We start from the raw sequence: 21,805 nt of genomic DNA, 5'->3' as shown, positions 1-21,805 counted from the left end.
AGGTTTTAAGTAGAGCTACAATATGCAAAAACAAGAAGGAGGAGTGAGACAAAAAAAACATTTGGAACAAAAACTATGAAATAGGTTGTTTTTCTCCTGATCAAAAGTTTAAGACCACAGGCTATAAAATTTTGCTCAAACTGTTCATTTTCTGTCAGGCATTCACACTGTCATGCCCTCCTGATGGCTAAAGCTAAGAAGCTTTCTCTTTTTGAACGTGGTTGGATTGTGGAGCTGCATAAGCAAGGCCTCTCGCAGCGTGCCATCGTTGCTGAGGTTGGGTGCAGTCAGACAGTCGTTCTACATTTTTTTGAAAGATCCTGAGCATTATGAAAGAAAAAAGTCAAGTGGTAGACTAAAAAAAATCACACCTGCGCTGAGCCAGAGGATCCGATTGGCTGTCCATCAATCACAGGGCGGTCTTCGACTCAAATTAAGACCCTTACTGGTGCCGACTGCAGCGCAATAACCATCAGACGGTGGCTGCTTACGTGCAGATGTTGCAGCGGGCATCCCTCATGACTGAGGGCCCTCGTCTGTGTGGTAACAGCTGGGTTTTTCAACAGGACAACGCTGCAGTTCACAATGCTCGCTTGACCAAGGACTTCTTCAGGGAGAAGAACATCACTCTTTTGGACCATCCTGCATCTTCCCATCATTTAAATCCCATAGAGAACATTTGGGGATGGATGGCAAGGGAAGTTTATAAAAATGGCCATCAGTTCCAGACAGTTGATGCCCTTCATGAAGCCATCTTCACCACTTGGAGCAATGTTCCCACTAGCCTCCTGGAAACACTCCCATCAAGCACCAAACCAATTTTTTAAGTGATTAACAAGAACGGTGGAGCTGCTCATTACTGAGTCCTACAGAGAACATTTTTTGTTCTGGTTTGGAGAGTTTTTTGTTATTTTTTGAGCAATGGTCTTAAACTTTTAATCAGCTGATAAACAGCCTATTTGACTTAATTGTTGTTTTCAATGAATTATTTTTTCAAAGTGCCTTTTGTCTCACTCCTCCTTGCTTTTGCATATTGTAGCTCTACTTAAAACCTAATTTTAGCAATTTTTCAGCTGGTCTTAAGATTTTGATCAGGAGTGTATGAACTACCTGCAACAGAAATGCTACGGCAACTTGGACAGTGCCTCTTCAAATAACACCCTTGCAACAGCAGCACATTCAGTTGACCAACTGAATAAAAAGAGCCTCTGTATTTATTTTAAACCAACCAATCCAGTCGTTGCAATTGACACAGACCTCCAGTGTTTACTGACACGCTGCATCGATCTGCTGACTGACATTACTTGCTCGGGCTGAGCAAACACATTTGTAGAGCGAGAACAAAAACATACACATATGTAGTCCATTTATTATTTGTTCTGGTACAATGATTTATTTGAAAATACAATAGCTTTGAGCTTCTGTTACTACAGTTCAGATTTTCCCATCTGGGAACGCACTAACAATAACTGACAACATACAGTAGAAGCGCAGATGATCACTGGCACCAGCAGGTGGCAGTTATACCGCTAAACTCCAAGGTAGAAGAAGAATTAAAAAAAACTCACTTCCGGTGTATTGAACGCTATATCCTTTTATGGTATGTTTGGTTTTATATACAAGACAGGCGCAACCCGATCTTGAAGCCATCATTTTTCACTCCCTTTAATAAGGTAAGAGTCGTAATAACTATACTTTCACATTTTTACTTTGTAAGAAATTGTGGTTGGCGTTGCTTTCACATGAGCTACGGCGTATATGTGAGTTTTAACATATTTTCTCACTTTGCCCTCAGAAAATGTCGAAGTCAATGAAGAAAATTGTAGATGAGACTCGGGAGAAGAACCTTCCAGAAGTGGAAATGTGCGACAGAGGCATTTCGAACATGTTGGATATACCAGGATTGTGTAAGAATGCATGAGTTAATTTACTTCCCAAACTCTTCCGTTTAAGTGTATGCCTCAGAACATTGTACAGTACTGAACACGCCCCTGCATTTGAGAAAAAGTGACAAAAATACATCAGGAACGTATTGTCATTTTAGGCAAACTTTAGTAATTCTGAAATAATCTCAAATCATCCTTGGTTTTGGTTGGAGTACAGTTACGGTCCCATACTAGACTATTTTTCAACACTTTGAAATAAGTCAACACATCCCTCAATAGTTTATTTCAAATGTGTTTCCCACAATCAAGTCTTGATGCTGGAATTAGATTATTTTAAAAGTGCTTTTAGAACAAGCTGTTGTAGCTTTAAGGCTAATGACCGTGATATTGTGCAAATTATCCACTGTTTACATAATAGTGTGCAGTGGGTCCCAAACTCTTCACAGTCCCGTAACCCTTCAGACATTTGACCTGACTGCATGATGATGATATAATTATTGGGGGAAAGGCAGTCTTTACAGAAGCATTCCCACACGTACATTATAGCAATGTAATTGATTTATTATGTATTGTGTAAAAAACTAAAGACAGGACCAACATCAAATTAAAAGCACTAAATGAATACAGACCCACCATCCACCAGTATGAGCCTGGACTTTGTTTTTCAGAGAAGTTGTGCACCAAACAAAGCAAATATGCACATTAGCCCTCAATAAGGTCATCAAATCTTACCGTTATGCATTCCCACATAGTATCAGCATTTGGGACCAAATATGAGGTGAAAGAAAAAGGGGCCAAATACAGTATGGTAGTCTTTATCTGTGCTGTGTGAGAGAAAGTTACATGGTGCGTTCAAGGACCATCCAACAAAGTGGGATGAGCTCACAAAAAAACATGCAAAAATGTTGGGATTTCAAACTGTATTATTTTTTAAATAAAGTAATGGTTATTTTTCCAAAATTTATGTGCATTTACATAAAAGTTGAAGTAGTTTTTTTAAGTGCTTTTTTCCCCCGCGGACCAGTTCAGTCCCACCCACGGGCCGGTACTGGGCTGCGGCCTGGTGGTTGGGGACCCCTCTTATAGGTGACAAAGCAAATTAGTGTATTATGTAATAATATAGTAATTAGGGTTACTGTCACTGGCTTGACTTGAGTTGGCCCATCCATCTCCTGTGGGAATGACACATATCCATAATAGATGGGGTACAACTCTTATAGTCGTAGTAGTAAAGTAATAGTGTGCTAAAAAGAGGATGTTTCGCCTCTCATCCAAGCAGCCTTCATCAGTTCATGCTCAATGAGTAGCGGGACAAACACTGACTGACTAAGTAGGACAGCCCTGATACTAAGATAATAGTTCTGCTTTCATGGATGACTGAGGAAATAAAACAAATATTCAGGCTGAGATTAGAGGATATTTACACTTTTAAATCAAAAAACAATGAATCGGATAGGAAAATATTTGTCATTTAATTGGATAATCGATTAATCATCAGTTAAATTAATTGTTGGAGCTTAGTCTGGGAAAAGGAATTTTGAAATGTTAAATCTGTAAGAAACCTATAACAGGAGGTTCTATAAAAGGACAGGAGTCCACAGCAGGGAGGCTTGCCTTGCTATTGTAATTAATTCCTTAATGTATGCTTTGTAAAAGAAACACTGTCAGTAATGCAAAACATTTTTTGAATGTGTTTGTAATGTTTTCAATTACATTTTTTGTTTCGTTGTCTCTTCAGTCACCTTGTCCAACATTACTCAATTGGTCCTCAGCCACAACAAGCTCACCGGTAAGCCACCTAAAATGTTTGTTATTTGATTGTTTTTTTGTTTTCTGTTGTTCTTGCAATGTTGTTTTCCTTTATTTTGTTGTCAGTGTTGTTTTTCCTGCTTTTATGGGGCTGCTTGCTATGGAATAGCAGATTGCAATACAACAATAGAGCCTGCTATTGCATTGCAATGCTGCCGATCTCATATGTCATTGTACTTTATATTTGATCTCATTCTGCTGTTTTGTAACATTCTGTGTAACCATGGCGACACAATTTACAAAATAGAACACAGTAAGCAAATAGATTAGGTACCCACCAAATGAATGGGGGAAAACCTAAGAAATGATATGTTGTGCCTCATTTCTCAGGCCCTGTCAGTCAGGCATATGGTCACTTTTGTTCATTTTGTTCATAATGAGCTCCAGTAAGAGCTCAGGAAGCTGAAAGAGAGTTTATTTTGTGATTTTATCTTCCTGGCTACATCGTAAAAGTTCACGTCCTTTGGTGAAAATCCAGTACAGTCGTCCCTCGCAAAACCGCGGATTGAACATCGTAAGTTGGGACACTCGTATACCAAGATAGCGTTGTATAAATGACAATTAAAAAAAATATGACTCCTCCTTGTGTCTGGTAGTCGACGTCCGTACTTGGTGACAATTCAACTCAGGATGACAGTAGATACAAATAACTTTGGTGTTGTTGCGACAGCCATCAGCCAGAGCTTTGAAGCGAAACTTACCATTCAAAATACCCTTTTCTCTGTCCGTTTCTCTTCAATATGTGGCTTCACATCCACCACTGCGTTTCTACAAACTACGGTGTGGGCCGAGTCTCAAACAGGACGTGCGCACGTTAATTCCACATAAAAAATAGTGCAGTTAAAGGAGCTGTCCGTGACACCTTATTAATGTGTTTACTTTAAAAACCCATCATATAGATATTTACAAGTGGTGTGAAATAGCATTTGCCACCTTCCTGATTTCACGTTTCAAATTTAAAATATGAGTCAATGACAACACGACTGAACACAAAATGTGTTTAAATGAAACGTTTTATTATTAAGGGAGAAAACAAATCATGGATGGCCCTGTGTGGAAAAGTGCATCTGTTAAAGTCTGTTAAAAACAATAAATTACTATCAAGCCCCTTTTTGTTACATATCAATCTTTTGATCTGCCACAATAATGTAAACATTTTAAATGAAAATATCTCAAAATGAGGGCTTTTCTCTGGATTTTTTTTATAGGCGAAATTAAGAAATTCATTAGATCAATTAATTAAAGATCATAAATAATTAAAGTTTTTTTATCTCTTGACAGCCCCAATCACATTTAAAGGCAGGAAAATTGCCTTAAATGTCCAACATGTTGAGTTCTTAAATACAGTAGATGAAGCAATTTCCGTAGAATATTCCTATTTGTATTTATTACATTTATTTACAGGTTGTTGACATTGGGGAAAAGGCATTTCTATTGTATTTCAGATTTTTTGTATTTATTTGTAATTTGTTAAATATGTAAATTGGGTGACAGGTTATCTTACAAATTATAAACAATGCCATTCAATTTCTTTTGACCCACTGACTGGCATATAAAATCTCACCTTAGTACGGACCAGCTCTGATCATCTTTTTGTAAATTAGGAAAAAATGAAGTAAGCAATTAGTTTTTTCTTTCTGTCCTTCTTTCTCAGTAGTGATGTGCCAAAAACTTCCTATTTGCAGCTTTGTCAGCTTCCCGATGTCAGCTGGCAGGACTTCAAAGTCATTGTCAGTCAGATGCAGAGCATGAAGTGTTGCTGCAAAACAGGCATCCTCATTAGTGTGTGTCAATGAAAATAGGTTACAGTTTTGGGGTTTACATTTCCTGCACCATTCCTAAAAGGCTTAAATACTGTATAAAGATTGCAATTGGTAAATCAATATAAAAACATTACCCTCCAAAACAATACAACAAGATGAGTGGGCCAAAATTCCTCCACAACGCTGTAAGAGACTCATTGCAAGTTATCACAAATGCTTGATTGCAGTTGTTGCTGCTAAGGGTGGCCCAACCAGTTATTAGGTTTAGGGGGCAATCACTTTTTCCACACAGGGCCATGTAGGTTTGGATTCTTTTCTCCCTTAATAATAAAAAGTTTCATTTAAAAACTGCATTTTGTGTTCATTTTGTGACTATTTCCTCATTGTCATTACAAGAACGTGAGATGCATTCAGGGACACTCCGAACATCACAAAAACAGATTTATAATGCACGTCTGCGTAAATAAACAGGAAGCTAAAGAAAAACATGAAGTGGATATTCACTCTTAATTCGGATGTTCGATTTGCTACATTTAAGTATGCTGGAAAATGTAAATTAAAATGCAACGCAACCCCTCATTGCTCATAATAACACAATTTAAAGAGCGATTCAAATGTTCTGCTACTATTAAAGAGACGAGACAAATAGATTTGGGTGGTATCTTTTCCCATGATTGACATATTCAGTTCATTTGGAGCTGCTAATACATACAAATATATATAATCCTGTCCTGTCATTTATCTTTCTGTTAATTAAATACAGTAAAAATGGACATATTTCAGACATAGTTGCTAATGGTGATTAATCATTAAAAACTGTGATTAATCTCACTAAAATGTTTAAGCATTTGACAGGAGCTTAATGAGTTTTTAAGTAGAGCTACAATATGCAAAAACAAGAAGGGGGAGTGAGACAGAGCCCTTTGAAAAAGTAATTTATTGAAAACAACAATTAAACTGAAATAGGCTGTTTATCAGCTGATCAAAAGTTGAAGACCATTGCTCAAAAAATAACAAAAAACTCTCCAAACCAGAAAAAAAATGTTCTCTGTAGGACTCAGTAATGAGTAGCTCCACCATCCTGCCGTTTGACGACCCTGCACCACCTGAAGCTCCAGTGTTCCACTGAATGAAAAAGCACCCCAGAATATGATGGACCCCCTCCACTGTGCCGGGTAGAAAACATCTCAGGTTGGATCTCCTTGTCATGCCATAACGTCGGAAGCCATCTGGACCATCAAGATTGCATTTTTTCTCATCAGAGAATACATTTTTTCCACCTTTCAATGTCCCATGTTTGATGCTCCCTGGCAAAGTCTAAACGGGCAGTTTTGTGGCGTTGAAGGAGACGAGGTTTTTGAATTCCTCTTTTGTTTTTTAAACCCTTTTCCCGCAGATGCCGACTGATGTAAGGGCCTTAATGTGGGTCGAAGACCACCCTGTGTCTTGATGGTCAACCAATCGGATCTTCCGGCTCGGCGCAGGTGTGATTTTTTTTGGGTCTGACTTTTTTGTTCCATAATGCTCAGGATCTTTCAAAAAAAATTTTGAATGACTGATTTACTGCACTCAACCTCAGCAGCAATGGTACGCTGCGAGAGGCCTTGCTTATGCAGCTCGACAATCTGACCACATTCAAAAAGAGAAAGCTTCTTAACTTTAGCCAAAACGAAAATTTGGAGCAGATTTTGACTTTTAAAGCCTGTGGTCTTAAACTTTTGATCAGCTGATTAACAGCCTATTTCAGTTTAATTGTTGTTTCCCGTAAATTACTTTTTCAAAATCCTTTTTGTCTCACTCCCCCTTCTTGTTTTTGCATATTGTAGCTCAACTTAAAACCTCATTAAGATCCAAATGTGCGAAATGCAAATACTAGCAATTTTTCAGCTGGTATTAAGATTTTGATCAGGAGTGTATATATAGATAGATAAAAGGATATGTGGCACTATTTTGCAGGAAACAACAGCTGAATTTGCTGCAGTTGTGATTGTAACATTGTTAAATTCTGCAAAAATATGAATTGAGTTTGTTTCATTGATAATGGATTCAGATGGACTACATTCAGCAGCTGTTTTGAACATAAAGAATTGCATGTCTGTGTAACTGATAACATTTATTCATGTTTTCTCACCTGTTTTTCTTTTCTAGTGGTGCCTGCTAATATCTCAGAGCTGAAAAATCTGGAGGTCCTTAACATGTTCAACAACCAGATTGAAGAACTGCCAACTCAAATTAGCAGTCTTCAGAAGCTGAAGCACCTTAATCTTGGGTATACCACATTGCCAAAAACCACACTTTAACATTCTCAACTGGTTTAGCTGGTCTCTTAGTGACAAGTGGCGACCCAAATTGCGGAAATTTTTCATCTAAAACTTTAACTTAAATCGCTTATATTTTCAGGCCTGTTTTCCACAATTACGTGCCTGCCCAGAGGGCGATACATTTTTTACATGCTTCTAACATCCACAAATTCAAATATTATTTGAACAAAAAGTGTGTGTAAAGGTTTTCAGTACATGTTATTTCCGAGGAGTTGAATGAAACCATCTGGACTTGGACCTGGATGAGGGGTGAAAAATCTTTAAGAAAATAAAAAGTACAATTCCCAACGATTTTATATATGCAAATGTAACTGTTTTTCAGGTTAACCCAGCAAGTAAGTTTAACAATAATAGGAGGTCAAGTTCTTCTGTAGACCACCCTGGTCAATAAATCTAACTGGGCACAAAACTGCCAGTGTTCATTATGGGCGGATTTCCCCCATCTAACACAAAGTGAGCTGGAGCTGTGAGACGCTTGTCTCTTTGTAGCGTGCTCATCCCCAGCAGATATAAATGCGATCTAGCAGTGTGTCGGATGGACGGCACGTTAAGTTCACGCTCAAAGTCCTTCCCCTCCTGCTCAAGCTTGCCCATAAACATGACATGCATCTCATGGTGACGTGAGGTGCATTCACAGACGTCGTACCATTTTTAATTTTTGGCCAGACTGGCAACCCACTGAAAATGGGTCACAACATACCAGTAGATAATCACTGCTTTAGATTTGAATGACTGTGAATAATTGGATATGTGCGTAATATGAGATGAAATGATATATAATATAATAACAGTAGTATATCAGTGGAATTTTTTGGGCCCCGTTGGGGAAAAAAAAGTACACACACATGGTAAAATGTGTTCACATTACATGGGTTGCGCTGAAAATGCTTTGGAAGACATGCTAGCATACATGTACAGGTAATACTAATATCCTCAGTGTTTTATCACCATTGGACCAGGTTGATCGCAAAGGTAGTTTGGGTCGATTGCATAAACGTCACTTTGTATCTGTCACATGACATCCATCAGCTGACATTAAGCTGATTCGCTCTTGCTCCCCCGCGGCAAAGCTGAACATCATGTCTCAAACTACACACAGAGATGCAACTTTATTATTCCGATTATGGATAAACTAACTCAGTAAGATGCCTGTGTGTATATAACAAAAGGTATCCGTTAACTTGTAGGTAGTTATGTAGAAAAAAAGTCAATTGTTTGACGGCTTTGCTTCGCGTCATGAACGCCACGATAGAAATGCGTGTTTTTCTACTCTTCCGTTTCTTAAATTATTATTTCATGATGAATTGGAAAATGTGCCCCTTTCTGAAACCTTTTTAATATGTTGCATTTGGCTGCATTGTCCTTTGCATAATCATTTTAATTTCTTGTATATTGGTAATGTTTCATAGCAAATGCTAACTGGACTAGCATGTCCAGTGGTGTCTAATGAGCCCTATGTAGCTATAAAATATAAAAGTAAAATATAGTTTCTATATTTATAGTAGGAAGTAGATCTTTGGGTAAAAGTAGCTCACAGGCTGAAAAGTGTGAGCACCTTGTATTAGACAAATGGTCAATAACTTCTGGGCAATTACTTCCTAAGTGTAAGTTGTTTTCCTTAATGGTGGCATGTTTTTCAACCAGTCTTGCTCAAATTTTGCATACTTGCATGTCAGTCCCTAAACGTGTGTACTACATTTTGTGGTAAAAATAATCAAGTCAAATATCAAAATATCAAGTCGACTTGACTTACGAGGTCCAATTTTGGGGTTTAAGTATTTCTCCGAAAAATAATAGCACAAGCTCAATACACTCCTGCACTTTTTTGGAGTTTTGTCCATCATCCACAATCCACATCCACAAGAGAAAAACATGTGGGTGCTAACAATGCAAGTAATGGGACACACCTATTTCAACTATAAAGCCCTAAAAAAAACCTTCCAAAAACACCAATAATGTTTTATTTACATAACTAACCTGTATATAAACCAAGCCACAGCAACATTGTTATTGTGGCAGCTAACACAAACAACTATTTGTGCAGCACCTCACGCCACTGTCGAGCGCTGTTCAAAACAATGTGATAGGACACCAATCTGTACTGAACAGGAAACAAGAACAAGTACAGTGTATATGTACAACTACGAATAGACAAATAGCCACATGTTGGGATATCATGTGCTACAGTATGTGCTGCATGTAACACAATCACGGTGACTTACTCGATGGACAGTTGTCTGTCTGGTCCAGCTGGTCTGGGGCGTCTCTTCCAGTTTATTTTGGGAAGGTGGAAAAAAAGTTTCTATCACTGCAGGGTTTGTTTGTGCTAACAATTCTTTGTTTGTTGTGATGCAGTCTCTTGGAGCAATGTTTTCCTCGCCATTCACTCGAAGCCTTTCCATCGATGCCACAGGCCATTTCTCTTGGCATGGCTTGACAAGCTCCACATTTACACCACCAAGTCACGCTCATAAAGATAAGGTTCTGGATCCTCTTTTGTACACGCGCTTGACACACTGCTGTTGTTGATGAAAGTAGCACTAGATGTGAAATCAATGCGGCCAGGAAAGAAGTTCCGGTCATGTTGAAAATACGGCAAAATACTGTAAGTTCTGCATGTTGTCATGAATGTACCTGTTAGCGCATGGTCACAGCATGTATATAAAACGGTAAAATGTTTTTGGAAGTTTATTATAGGGCTTTGTAGTGGAAATACTGTAGGTGTGTCCCATGGCATGCATTGTTAGCTCCCTCATGCTAACTGTTTTTGTCTCTTTTAGAATGCACAGAAAAGGGAAAGACGTGTCCTCGTGTTTCTCTTAAGGATTGTGGATGATGGGCAAAAGTCCCAAGGAGGTTCTATGTAGAGCTTCAAAATGCAAAAAGAGGAAATGGGAGTGAGACAAAAAAATGTAGTAAATCATTTGGAGACCACAGCCTTTAAAAAGCCAAAATCTTGGCAAAAATGTGGATTTAATGTCATTTTCTATCAGGTATTCACACTGTCATGATCTCATGATGACAAAGGCAAAAAAGCTTTCTCTTTTTGAACTCTGTCGGATTGTTAAGCTGCATAAGCAAGGCCTCTCCCAGCACACTATTGCTGCTGAGGTTGGACGCAGCAAGACAGGAGTGTAGTAAGGTTTCATGTTTTGCCAAATTTTCACCCTTTGTGTGTAGCGGTTCAGGAGTAGAAAAGTTATTTAAGAGTTTATTTGTGCTTGGGTTGTTTGCTGTCTGTGTTAAAACACTGGCTGATTTTTGGATATTGATTTCTGCACAGAATGAACCGCCTTTGCAACTTGCCCAGAGGCTTTGGTTCTTTGCCAGCGCTGGAAGTTTTGGACCTTACCTACAATAATATGAACCAAAACTCCCTGCCTGGAAATTTCTTCTACCTTAGTGAGTATATACCCACACATACACACACACACACACACATGTATATATACACTGCTCAAAAAAATTAGAGGAACACTTTGAAAAAATTATTGGGTCGAAACTGGCATAAAAACGTGATATCGGCCAACATGTTTTTAGCAAGCACAATGTTTTTCTTTTGTTTTTCACATGGCTTTTGGCTGACGAGTGGTCATCACACATTTTTACATTTCCAGTCAACAGTAGAAATTTTCAACAGTAGAAATCAGTAGAAATCAGTCAAATTTTGCAGAATTTGCAAAAACACATATAACCTGACATGTAAAAGTAATTTTGGAAGTGTTTGGGTCTGTATTTTGGAGTATAAGATGAGCTTCAGAGTTTTTTTGCGGTGTAGGCCGGTGTTTCATTGACACACTCTTGTTTTGCAGCAACACTTCGTGCTCTGTATCTGAGTGACAATGACTTTGAAGTTCTGCCAGCTGACATCGGGAAGCTGACAAAGCTGCAAATAGTAAGTTTTTGGCACATCACTACTGAGAAACTGACATGGACAGAAAGAAAAAACAAATTGCTTAGTTCTTACGTTTCTACTTTACAAAAAGGTGATCAGTGCTGGTCATAATAAGGCGTGATTTGATATGCCATTCACTCTATCGGCGGGTCAAAAGAAATTGAATGGCATTGTGTTTACCATTGTCTTTAATTTGTAAGATAACGTGTCACACAATTTACATATTTAACAAATTACAAATACAGACAAAAAATCTGAAAAACAATAGAAATGCCCTGACCGCAATATATACAACCTGTAAATAAATGTAATAAATACAAATAGTAATAGTAATTAATCGCTTCATCTATTTAATAATTCAACATGTTGGACGTTTTACTGTAAATGTGATTAATGCTGACAAGAGATATGAAAAAAAAAGATCTTTGTTGATCTGTATTAATGAATTTCTTAATTTCACCTAAAAATTCCTGAGAAAAGATTGACATATGACAAAAAAAGTGGCTTGATTGTTTTTAACAGAGTTCAACAGATGCAGTCCGAGCCATTTCCATTCCACTGTATTTGAGACTAGTCCCAAGTGCTGCCTGCAACCTTTTGTTTCCACCACCAGGTGGAATATTGCTTATACTGTCAATAACTGTTTTTCACAAAACGAGAAATATTGTCACGTTTTAATCATCCTATACCTATCATATGGATTAACTGTAAATAATTTATTTATAATTTTTTAAATATTTATTATTTAGTGCTATTGGTATGGGGGGGATTTGGGACAATTCCAAGGACCCCTGGGGCCAAATGGATGGGTAATTATTAAAAAAATGAAAAGGCTGAGGCCCAACATGGGGGCCAGAATTCCTGGCTGCACCCCTACTATTGGCTATATGATCTGAAAAAGGGAACCATAAAATCTTTATAAATAATAGTAATATTGATATATTAATAATGCCTTAGTATTTATGCAGTTTAACTGTATTGGGAGTGGTACGGAGGGGCCAAAATCCAGTCAGTGTCTTATGATGATCATTTGCCTCAAATACCGGAGCATCCCAAACATGCTCAGTGGGTGACATGTCGGGTGCAAATGCGGGCCATGCAAGTACTGGGATGTTTTCAGCTTCCAGGAATTGTGTGCAGATCCTTGCAACATGGGTCCGTGTATTATCATGCTGCAATATGAGGTGATGCTTATGGATGAATGACACAACAATGGGACTCATGCTCTCGTAATAGTATCTCTGTGCATTCAAGATCTGGATTTGTATCTCCATTCGGGCATCTCTGTGTGGAGTTTGTATGTTCTTGGGGTACTCCGGCTTCCGGCATTTTTGGGATGCTCTGGATCAGTGTATCCAACATTTGAAGCAAATGATGGTCATACCAGATACTTACTGGTTTTCGGACAGACACCCACTAACTCCCACGGACCACCCCCAGATAGAAACTGCATCAAATCGAGTTCAAATCTAAAATGAAATGATTTCTCATTTTGTTTCTTATCCAGTTGAGCCTTCGGGACAATGATCTCATCTCGTTGCCAAAGGAGATTGGGGAATTGGTACAACTTAAGGAGCTTCACATCCAGGGCAATAGACTGACAGTCCTGCCCCCTGAACTTGGTACTGACCAGACTCTAAGCAGACCTATGAGGTTCAATATTTTCAATATAATATATTCAATACTTCTAAAAACTTGGTTGATAAAAATGGATGACATTGAATGTGGTTGATTGATCAATGGAATTAAGAAACGTCCTGTTCCCATTCGTCATATAACCCTCATATGCACTTCAGTGTAACGACAAGAGACAATGTGACTTCATGAATATGGATAAAGTAGAGGCTTCAATAACTATTTTGTTCACAAAATTTGTACCAAAATGTGGAAGAAAAGAGCCCCAATTCCTGGTCAAGACTGGAATGATACCACAGACAGGAATCCCAGAGCGATGTACCTCACTGATGCGACCGAAGAAGAAAAAATTGATATTGTGCACAAATGTAAATCCAAAACATCATCTGGAACAGAATCAATAAAACAATTATTAAAGAGATCTCAGAAGCATTAAAGTACATCTGTAATTTATCATTTCAATCAGGTAATTACCCAGGCAAAACGAAAATAGCGAAGTTATACTGTATGACTTGCTAGATTTATCGACTTTTCAGACACTGGTAAACCTTAGCTTTTACAGATAAAACCAGCGACTCTATAGGCCTGTCATGATAGCAAATTTTGCTGGACGCAATTGTAAAAAAAAATATTATTGTCAACAATCAATATTATTTATTTTTTTTTTATTCATTATAGGGCATAATAATGAGCATATACGGGTATCAAAAGCAATAAACTAATTTCTCAAGGGTATTTAACATTGTAAATTAAACAACATAATAATACATTAAACAAAAGACAACTCAACTCAATGAAAATACTCAATGAAAATAAAATGGAGAGACGAGGAAAACAAAGACGCATGCATGCACATGTCAATTTATCGAGGCCAGCAAAAAATCGACTTCTTTTTTTTTTTTTAATCATTTCATTAATCGATTTATCGGTTATCGTGACAGGCCTACGACGAGTTGAAAAGTGTGGCTATTGTTAGTTTTTTCCTCTCACGCAGCCACAGGCCTTTGTCCTGTGTTGAGTGTCAAGCAGAGGATCTCGTGGTTCCCAAACTTTTTGCACTGGTGTCCCCCTTTAGACATTTGACTTGAAGCCATGTACCCCCTACTCTTGCACACTTAAAAAACATAAACCTTTTTTTTATCATCATTAACTTGAAATATTGAACATGATTAATTAGTTTTATAGTAAGCAATTCTGGTTAAAAAAAATATCATATAGCATGGCCAATTTTGAGAAAAGCATGAGCACTAATATTGAAGTATATGAAATATTCGTCCTATATCTTTTATTATTGATGGATTTTGGGATCCTTCCATTTGAATGCGTTGAACTTTGAAACTTTACTTTTGTCCTCAATCGCTATGATTTAAGTCTGCATATTAATTTGATACCAAATTGAAAGGGAAAGTTTACTAACATGATAAAGCACAAAATAGGCTTTATCGCTGGTTCAATGTATTTTTGTACTTTGGTACAAAAATATATAGAACCAGCGATAAAGCCTCATTTGCGGGGCGAATCCCCACTGTCTCATCCTAACACGCACATACAATGACAGGTTTTCACAATGCGGGGATGGGAACACCAACATAAATGAAATCTTCAAGATTAAACACTCTTAATGCACAACATAATCATCAAACTTATTTGTTGATAAAACTCTCACAGGGCAATGACAACTTCATTCCTTCTTTCTGATCTAACTGTGCACTTTGCACTGTGATGCTCAGGTGCACTCGTAATTTTGATTGTTAAATGCTAATTGTTTTTCATTTTCATTCACGTACCCCATGGCAATTGGCGTACACATGAGGGTATGCATACCCCACTTTGGGAACCCATGATCTACTGGGTGTGTAGGTTACGCTGCGCACTCAGTGATGCAGCATATCTCTAATTACAGTTAACAGGTCATCTTTTTGGGCCACGTTTCACTTAGTATTTTACGATGAAAAGCTTAGCAACGTCCAAACGCCAAATTTATCCAAAAACAAAAATACACAAATAGCATAAAGCACATGCAACGGTTTCTCATTGCATGTGCTTTTACAGCTTTGAATTAAAAATGATGCAGGATACACAACAAATGCAAAAAATACTGAAAATGCCAAACACACACATAATAATACTACATAAAAATAGGCCTACTTTAAATACTTAAAATTTATAAGGTATCTTTGAGTACGTAAGTATAATTTGAGTATCTCTTCTGAGTATCTCTTCTGAGTCTTTTTATTTATATTGATATATATATATACAGTATATATGTATTTACAGTATATAGCACCAAATCACAAAAACAGTTGACACTTTACACATGAAGGTCACCCTCATAGATGAAAACAGAGAACCAAGAGACTTAGGTCATCAAAATGCGGTCACCCTATTCTATGATACATTTGTTCTAATTATTTTTCATAGATAAATTATTGCCATAGACTGTGCATCAAAACATCCAAGTAATATACAAATATTCTGGGTGTATACAAGGTACAACTGTAGAAAAGAACAATGACAATGAGAGGGACAGGGGAATCTATTCACTTATGACACAATAATTTGTCTCTGTAGCGTCTGAAAATGTCCTGGAAAATCATTTCAAGGTAACACTGGTAACCCTGAATAAAATGAATCATATCTTAGCAACGATATGGCATCAGAGGGGTGTTTTGAACTTGGTGAAAGGCTACCTAGCAATATGTGAAGCTTAGAGAATTTACTGTACATCTGCATGTCTGTCAGGAGTCAACGTTGGCATTTTTGGCATGCTGAAATTTTGGGCCATGACTTATGTGTCTGAAAAAAGTATATGAAATATAACTGAGACGAAGTGAACAGAATAACTTATGCAAAAATTAAACCGTATATGCTTTCTGTATTCATCTTTAGGTAATCTGGATCTGACTGGACCAAAGCAGGTCTTCAAAGCAGAGAACAATCCCTGGGTCACTCCCATTGCAGATCAGTTCCAACTCGGAGTCTCCCATGTGTTTGAATATGTTCGCTCCGAGACCTACAAGTAGTATGTACTATCACACTCACACATATACAGTCATGTGAAAAATCATGTTTTACTCTAACCCTTGTCCCCCACGAGTCAGATCAGCCAATACTGATTAACTGTAAATAACTTTATTAACTGTAATTTATAAATGTAAATCATACGTAATCATATTTTTGATGAGCCACTGGCCCCCCAAAAATAAATTATTACAAAATAAAAATGGGGTTCCCAACAGAACTGGGTGATATGACCTCAAATCAATATCACGATAATTTGGGCAGTTTTACCTCGATTCCAATATCTCCTCCTCCACCACAACGACGTATGCTCGACCACTCCTCTTCAAAGGTAAATAACATTTATCATTACGTATTATTATATCATTTTTATTATTGCTTTTTCATTAATTATCCTCGTTTAATATTACTACTACATCCAAACTCATATTTACACACATACGCATATACTGTATATGTATACACGTACATGTAGTACCTATATCATTGGTGATATTACCTTTTCCCCTACTTAAGAACAATGCGACTTAAGAACGGTCATCTGGAACCAATTGTGTTTGTTAGTTGGGGACTTAGTGTACACTCCTGATCAAAATCAGTTGAAAAATTGCTAGAATTAGCATTTTGCACATTTGGATCTTAATTAGGTTTTACGTTGAGCTACAATATGCAAAAACAAGAAGGGGGAGTGAGACAAAAAGAATTTTGAAAAAGTAATTTATTGAAAACAACAATTAAACTGAAATAGGCTGTTTATTCAAGATTCCAGAGTTTTATTGTCATATGCGCAGTAAAACAGGCAGTTATACTATGTAATGAAATTCTTATTCTGTTCATTCTCCCAAGAAAAGAAAGAAAACAAATGAAAGAATAAGAACATAAGAAACATAAACACATAAACATATATACCAATAAATTAAGCAACAACAACAGAAGAGACGTTAATACAAATAAATGAATAAATAAATAAGTAAATAAATAAAAGTGCTATGAGTGTGTGCGTGTGTTGCGTGTGGCGTGTGTGAGTGCTTCGTTGAGAAGCCTGATGACCTGTGGGTAAAAGCTGTTCGCCAGTCTTGTGGTCCTGGACTTCAAACTCCTGTAGCGTCTGCCTGACGGTAGGAGTGTGAATAATGAGTGTTGTGGATGTGTGCTGTCCTTGATGAGGTTGTGTGTTCTGCATAGGACTAGATTTATAAATGTCTTGCAGGGAGGGGAGGGCTGCCCCAACAATGTTCTGTGAGGTCTTGATCACCCGCTGGAGTGCCTTCCTATCACGTGTTGTACAGTTACCGTACCAAACAGTGATGGAGGCGGTAAGGACACTTTCCATAGTGCATCTGTAGAAGACACTAAGGAGTTTGGTGGACATGACAAATTTCCTCAGTCTTCTCAGGAAGTACAGTCTCCTTTGGGACTTCTTCATAATTTGTTGGGTGTTGTGAGACCAGGTGAGGTCCTCGCTGATGTGTGTGCCAAGGTTTATATCAGCTAATCAAAAGTTTAAGACAATTGCTCAAGAAATAACAAAAAACTCTCTAAACTAGAACAAAAAATGTTCTCAGTAGGACTCAGTAATGAGAAGCTCCACCGTTCTTGTTAATCACTTCAAAAATTGGTTTGGTGCTTGATGGGAGTGTTTCCAGGAGGCTAGTGGGAACATTGCTCCAAGTGGTGAAGATGGCTTCACGAAGGGCATCAACTGTCTGGAACTGATGGCCATTTTCATAAACTTCCCTTGCCATCCATCCCCAAATATGGGATTTAAATGAGGGGAACATGCAGGATGGTCCAAAAGAGTGATGTTCTTCTCCCTGAAGAAGTCCTTGGTCAAGCGAGCATTGTGAACTGCAGCGTTGTCCTGTTGAAAAACCCAGCTGTTACCACACAGACGAGGGCCCTCAGTCATGAGGGATGCACGCTGCAACATCTGCATGTAAGTAGAACTGAATGAAAAAGCACCCCAGATCATGATGGACCCCCTCCACTGTGCCGGGTAGAAAACATCTCAGGTGGGATCTCCTTGTCATGCCAGTAACGTTGGAAGCCATCTGGACCGTCAAGATTACATTTTTTCTCATCTGAGAATAAAACTTTTTTCCACCTTTCAGTGTCCCATGTTTGATGCTCCCTGGCAAAGTCTAAACGGGCAGTTTTGTGGCGTTGAAGGAGACGAAGCCTTTGAATTAGTTTTATGTTTTTAAAAGCCTTTTCCCGCAGATGCCGTCTGATGGTTATTGCACTGCAGTTGGCACCAGTAAGGGCCTTCATTTGGGTGGAAGACGCCCTGTGTCTTGATGGACAGCCAATCGGATCCTCCGGGTCAACGCAGGTGTGATTTTTTTTGGGGTCTACCACTTCATTTTTTTGTTCCAAAATACTCAGGATCTTTCAAAAAAATGTAGAATGACTGATTTACTGCACCCAACGTCAGCAGCAACGGCACGCTGCGAGAGGCCTTGTTGACGCAGCTCGACAACCCGACCACGTTCAAAAAGAGAAAGCTTCTTTTTTTTTTCATGGGACCCAGAATTCCTGGCTGCTATTGGCTATGTGATCTGAATAAAGGAACAATAAAACCTTCATGTAGACAAAATCAGTTATTTTTCAGGTTATTTGCTTAGCCTCCTGACTGCCACGCACATACGGGTGAGTGATGACTATGTTAGCTGCTCACTTTACTCCATCAAGTGTTCTTCAAATGGCGTATTGAATTAAACCTATTTAACGTGCTAGCGCTGCAAGCTATTTTATGTGGCATGTGTTGCAGGATACAAACTTGGTGCGCCTAACGTTTTTCTAATAATTGTCCCTTTTAAGATAAAAGTTATCCACAAAGCATTTAGGCCTTAAGTGAGCTCCTAATGACAAACTGTTTAGAGGAGGAAGGAGGACTTTAAGAAGCCTAAGAGTGTCTTTACAAGATGGTTGAAAGACAGAGAGGAAGTACGGCACATGTCCTTGAAATGATTTGCTCCAATTGGGGTGATGCATGAAGACAAAATAGTTGAAAACGAGGACGATCGAACAGCAGTGAAAGTTTATGGGGAGTGGAGAGTGGTCAGGGACACCTCACCTGTCTGACTTTGAGGCATCATGGACAGCAGAGCCAGGGAGGCAAGCCAAGGTGGATGCAGGGCTGTGGAAAAAAAAAAAATCTAACAGAAAGTAAGTATTTACAACAATAATAGACAAGTGAGGGGAGGGTTATAGTATGGGCATACTTGTCACAACCAACAGACAGAGAGTGTGTGTGCGTGCAGAGTGGTAATAGCAGTACAGTAGTGAAGAGGAAGCAGAGAGGAAAACAGACAAATAAATAAAACGAATTGAAAAGAGAAAATAATAATTCTGCTTAATCTGTGGAATTGAGATCAGTATATCAATAAATGTGGAAACGGGGGTGTGCTGTGATTAATTGATGGTGACATTTTCTATTGAAAGTTGATCAGTTGAAAGATTCTTCCAGTGTGTTATAGTTACTTGATTTGTTGTTTTCCAGTGTAGAAGGACTGTTTTCTTGGCGAGCTAGGCTAGTTATAGTGTAATTATGTAATTGTACTGATGAGGCCTTTGTAATCTTGGCTGTTTATTCAGTAATTGGGCAGTTTGATTTGATTTTTGACTTTGATTTTAATATAAATTTAGCTTGTTGTTGGTCACTGCATGCTGGAGCGTGTTCATACTCAACGAGAGCGACAGGGTTGGGTTACAAACGCTGAGGAAAGTGGCTTTGCTACTTTTTTTAGTTGTTTCCTCAACCTTTTTTTTAAATGTTTTTTTATATGTTTTTTGAAATACACATTTTAACGCTTTCCGCATGTATGCAGCGCATGTATGTGGCATTTTGACATCTAGTTAGAAATTTGTCCCCCACCTCTTCGAGGCAGGGCCGATAGCAACCAGATGTGACGTCACGTGAAACCCAGCAATAAGGATGAAAAGCCCTGCACTAGAAAGTAATGCATACAGAAATACAAGATGAACATTTTCTGCTGTTTTAATACAAAATGTGATTTGTGGATACCAATATCTTGTTAATGTTCTGGAAAAGCAAGCCTAGTCAGTTTGTTTGGGTTGAAATAAGGTATGAAAATAAACATTACAAAAATGTGTAGCTCTTGGCTATTTTCATTTAATATCAAAGGAGATCAAACCATGAAATTCATCTGTAGAAGGAGCTTAAACTTGAAGTTGCCAAGCAAGGATCTCAGAATTTTTAGGGGGTTCTCAACACCAAGTAATAATAAGTAATCACATTTTGCTTGTGGATCTTATTTCACTCCATGAAACAGACAGTAACTTATAGCCGTTATTCAATATTTTTCTTTTTCCTTTCTTTTTCTTTCCTCAGTCTCTATGGCAGGCACATGCAGGCCAACCCGGAACCTCCAAAGAAGAGCAACGACAAAAGTAAGAAGATCAGCCGCAAACCACTATCGGCAAAAAACAAATGAAGAAATAGAAATGTTGATTTCCAAACCATTTGTATGAAATGAAATGTATGTCACATCTTGCCCGATGTCACGTGTAGTCACAAACCAAAATAATACAATCTCTTGCTTGTATGCTTTTATTTGCGCTGAGCATGTGTTCTGTACGTTTTTCTGAGAATTACCGCATATCAATGGATTTTTTTTTTTTTTTTTTTTTTTTTTTTTTTTTTATACTCTTGGCAATAGAATAAACACTTCCACTGTCCATCTTGGTATCATCATGGAATATTTTTTGTCCATACTCTTTGTTTACTCTTGTGCAAAAATGTTATGAAAATGCAATACAATAGATTACAATATTGATTGTCTGCTTTTAACCCCATCATTGTAGTTGTTAGAGATAAAATGGTATGAAAATTTCATATGGCCTGTTTTTGTGAGCAAAACAATCAGAGTTTAGGATATTATCCCAGTATTGGTAAAATATGCCAAAAGCTGTAACACTTTTTCGATGTACACAAAGGCATATTTCTCTAAATCTGTGATAGTGAGCACTTCTCCTTTTCTCCTTTCTAGTCCATCCACCTCACAGCTGTGGCATAACAAAATGCCAGGTACAACTGTCACGATTGCACTTAGTGCCTTAGGCTGGCCACAATAAAAGGCCATTCCAAAATGGTGCAGTTGTATCACAGGACAATGATGGCAGTGCTGGGGGAGTGTGCAATTGGCATGCTGACTAGAATGTTCATTTCTCGACCATAACACGTCTCCAAAGGCTGAGGCAGAGAACTGGCCTCACAAATGCAGACCACTTGCCATGTCCAGGACCTCCACAGATAGCATCTTCACCTCCAAGATCATTTTGAGACCAGCCACCTTGACAGCTGTTGTAACAATTGGTTTGCATAACCAAACATTTTCTGCATAAACTGTCAGAAAATGTCTCGGGGAATTTGGGAGCTCCACTGGACTGCGGTTTGTCATCATAACAGTCAGGCATGTGTGTGGAAGCAATGAACCACAACCGCACCAAACC

The 21,805-nt window shown here is 38.1% G+C and overlaps 1 protein-coding gene across 1 annotated transcript; it reads left to right on the top strand.

Annotated features, from left to right (window-relative positions):
- The first annotated feature begins 1,480 nt into the window (after window positions 1-1,480).
- rsu1 (Ras suppressor protein 1) lies at window positions 1,481-20,993 on the top strand. The gene is made up of 9 exons (XM_054766020.1): window positions 1,481-1,673; window positions 1,796-1,907; window positions 3,625-3,675; window positions 7,607-7,727; window positions 11,063-11,181; window positions 11,592-11,674; window positions 13,182-13,296; window positions 16,199-16,331; window positions 20,685-20,993. The coding sequence occupies exons 2-9, from the start codon at window positions 1,799-1,801 to the stop codon at window positions 20,785-20,787; spliced, it is 834 nt and encodes a 277-aa protein (XP_054621995.1). The 5' UTR covers window positions 1,481-1,673; window positions 1,796-1,798; the 3' UTR covers window positions 20,788-20,993.
- The last annotated feature ends 812 nt before the right edge of the window (window positions 20,994-21,805 follow it).

The sequence above is a fragment of the Dunckerocampus dactyliophorus genome, chromosome 21 (genome assembly GCF_027744805.1).
Source record: "Dunckerocampus dactyliophorus isolate RoL2022-P2 chromosome 21, RoL_Ddac_1.1, whole genome shotgun sequence".
NCBI lineage: Eukaryota > Metazoa > Chordata > Actinopteri > Syngnathiformes > Syngnathidae > Dunckerocampus > Dunckerocampus dactyliophorus.
The sequence above is the reverse complement of the archived record's forward strand: the minus strand, read 5'-3'. Positions and strand labels throughout refer to the sequence as shown.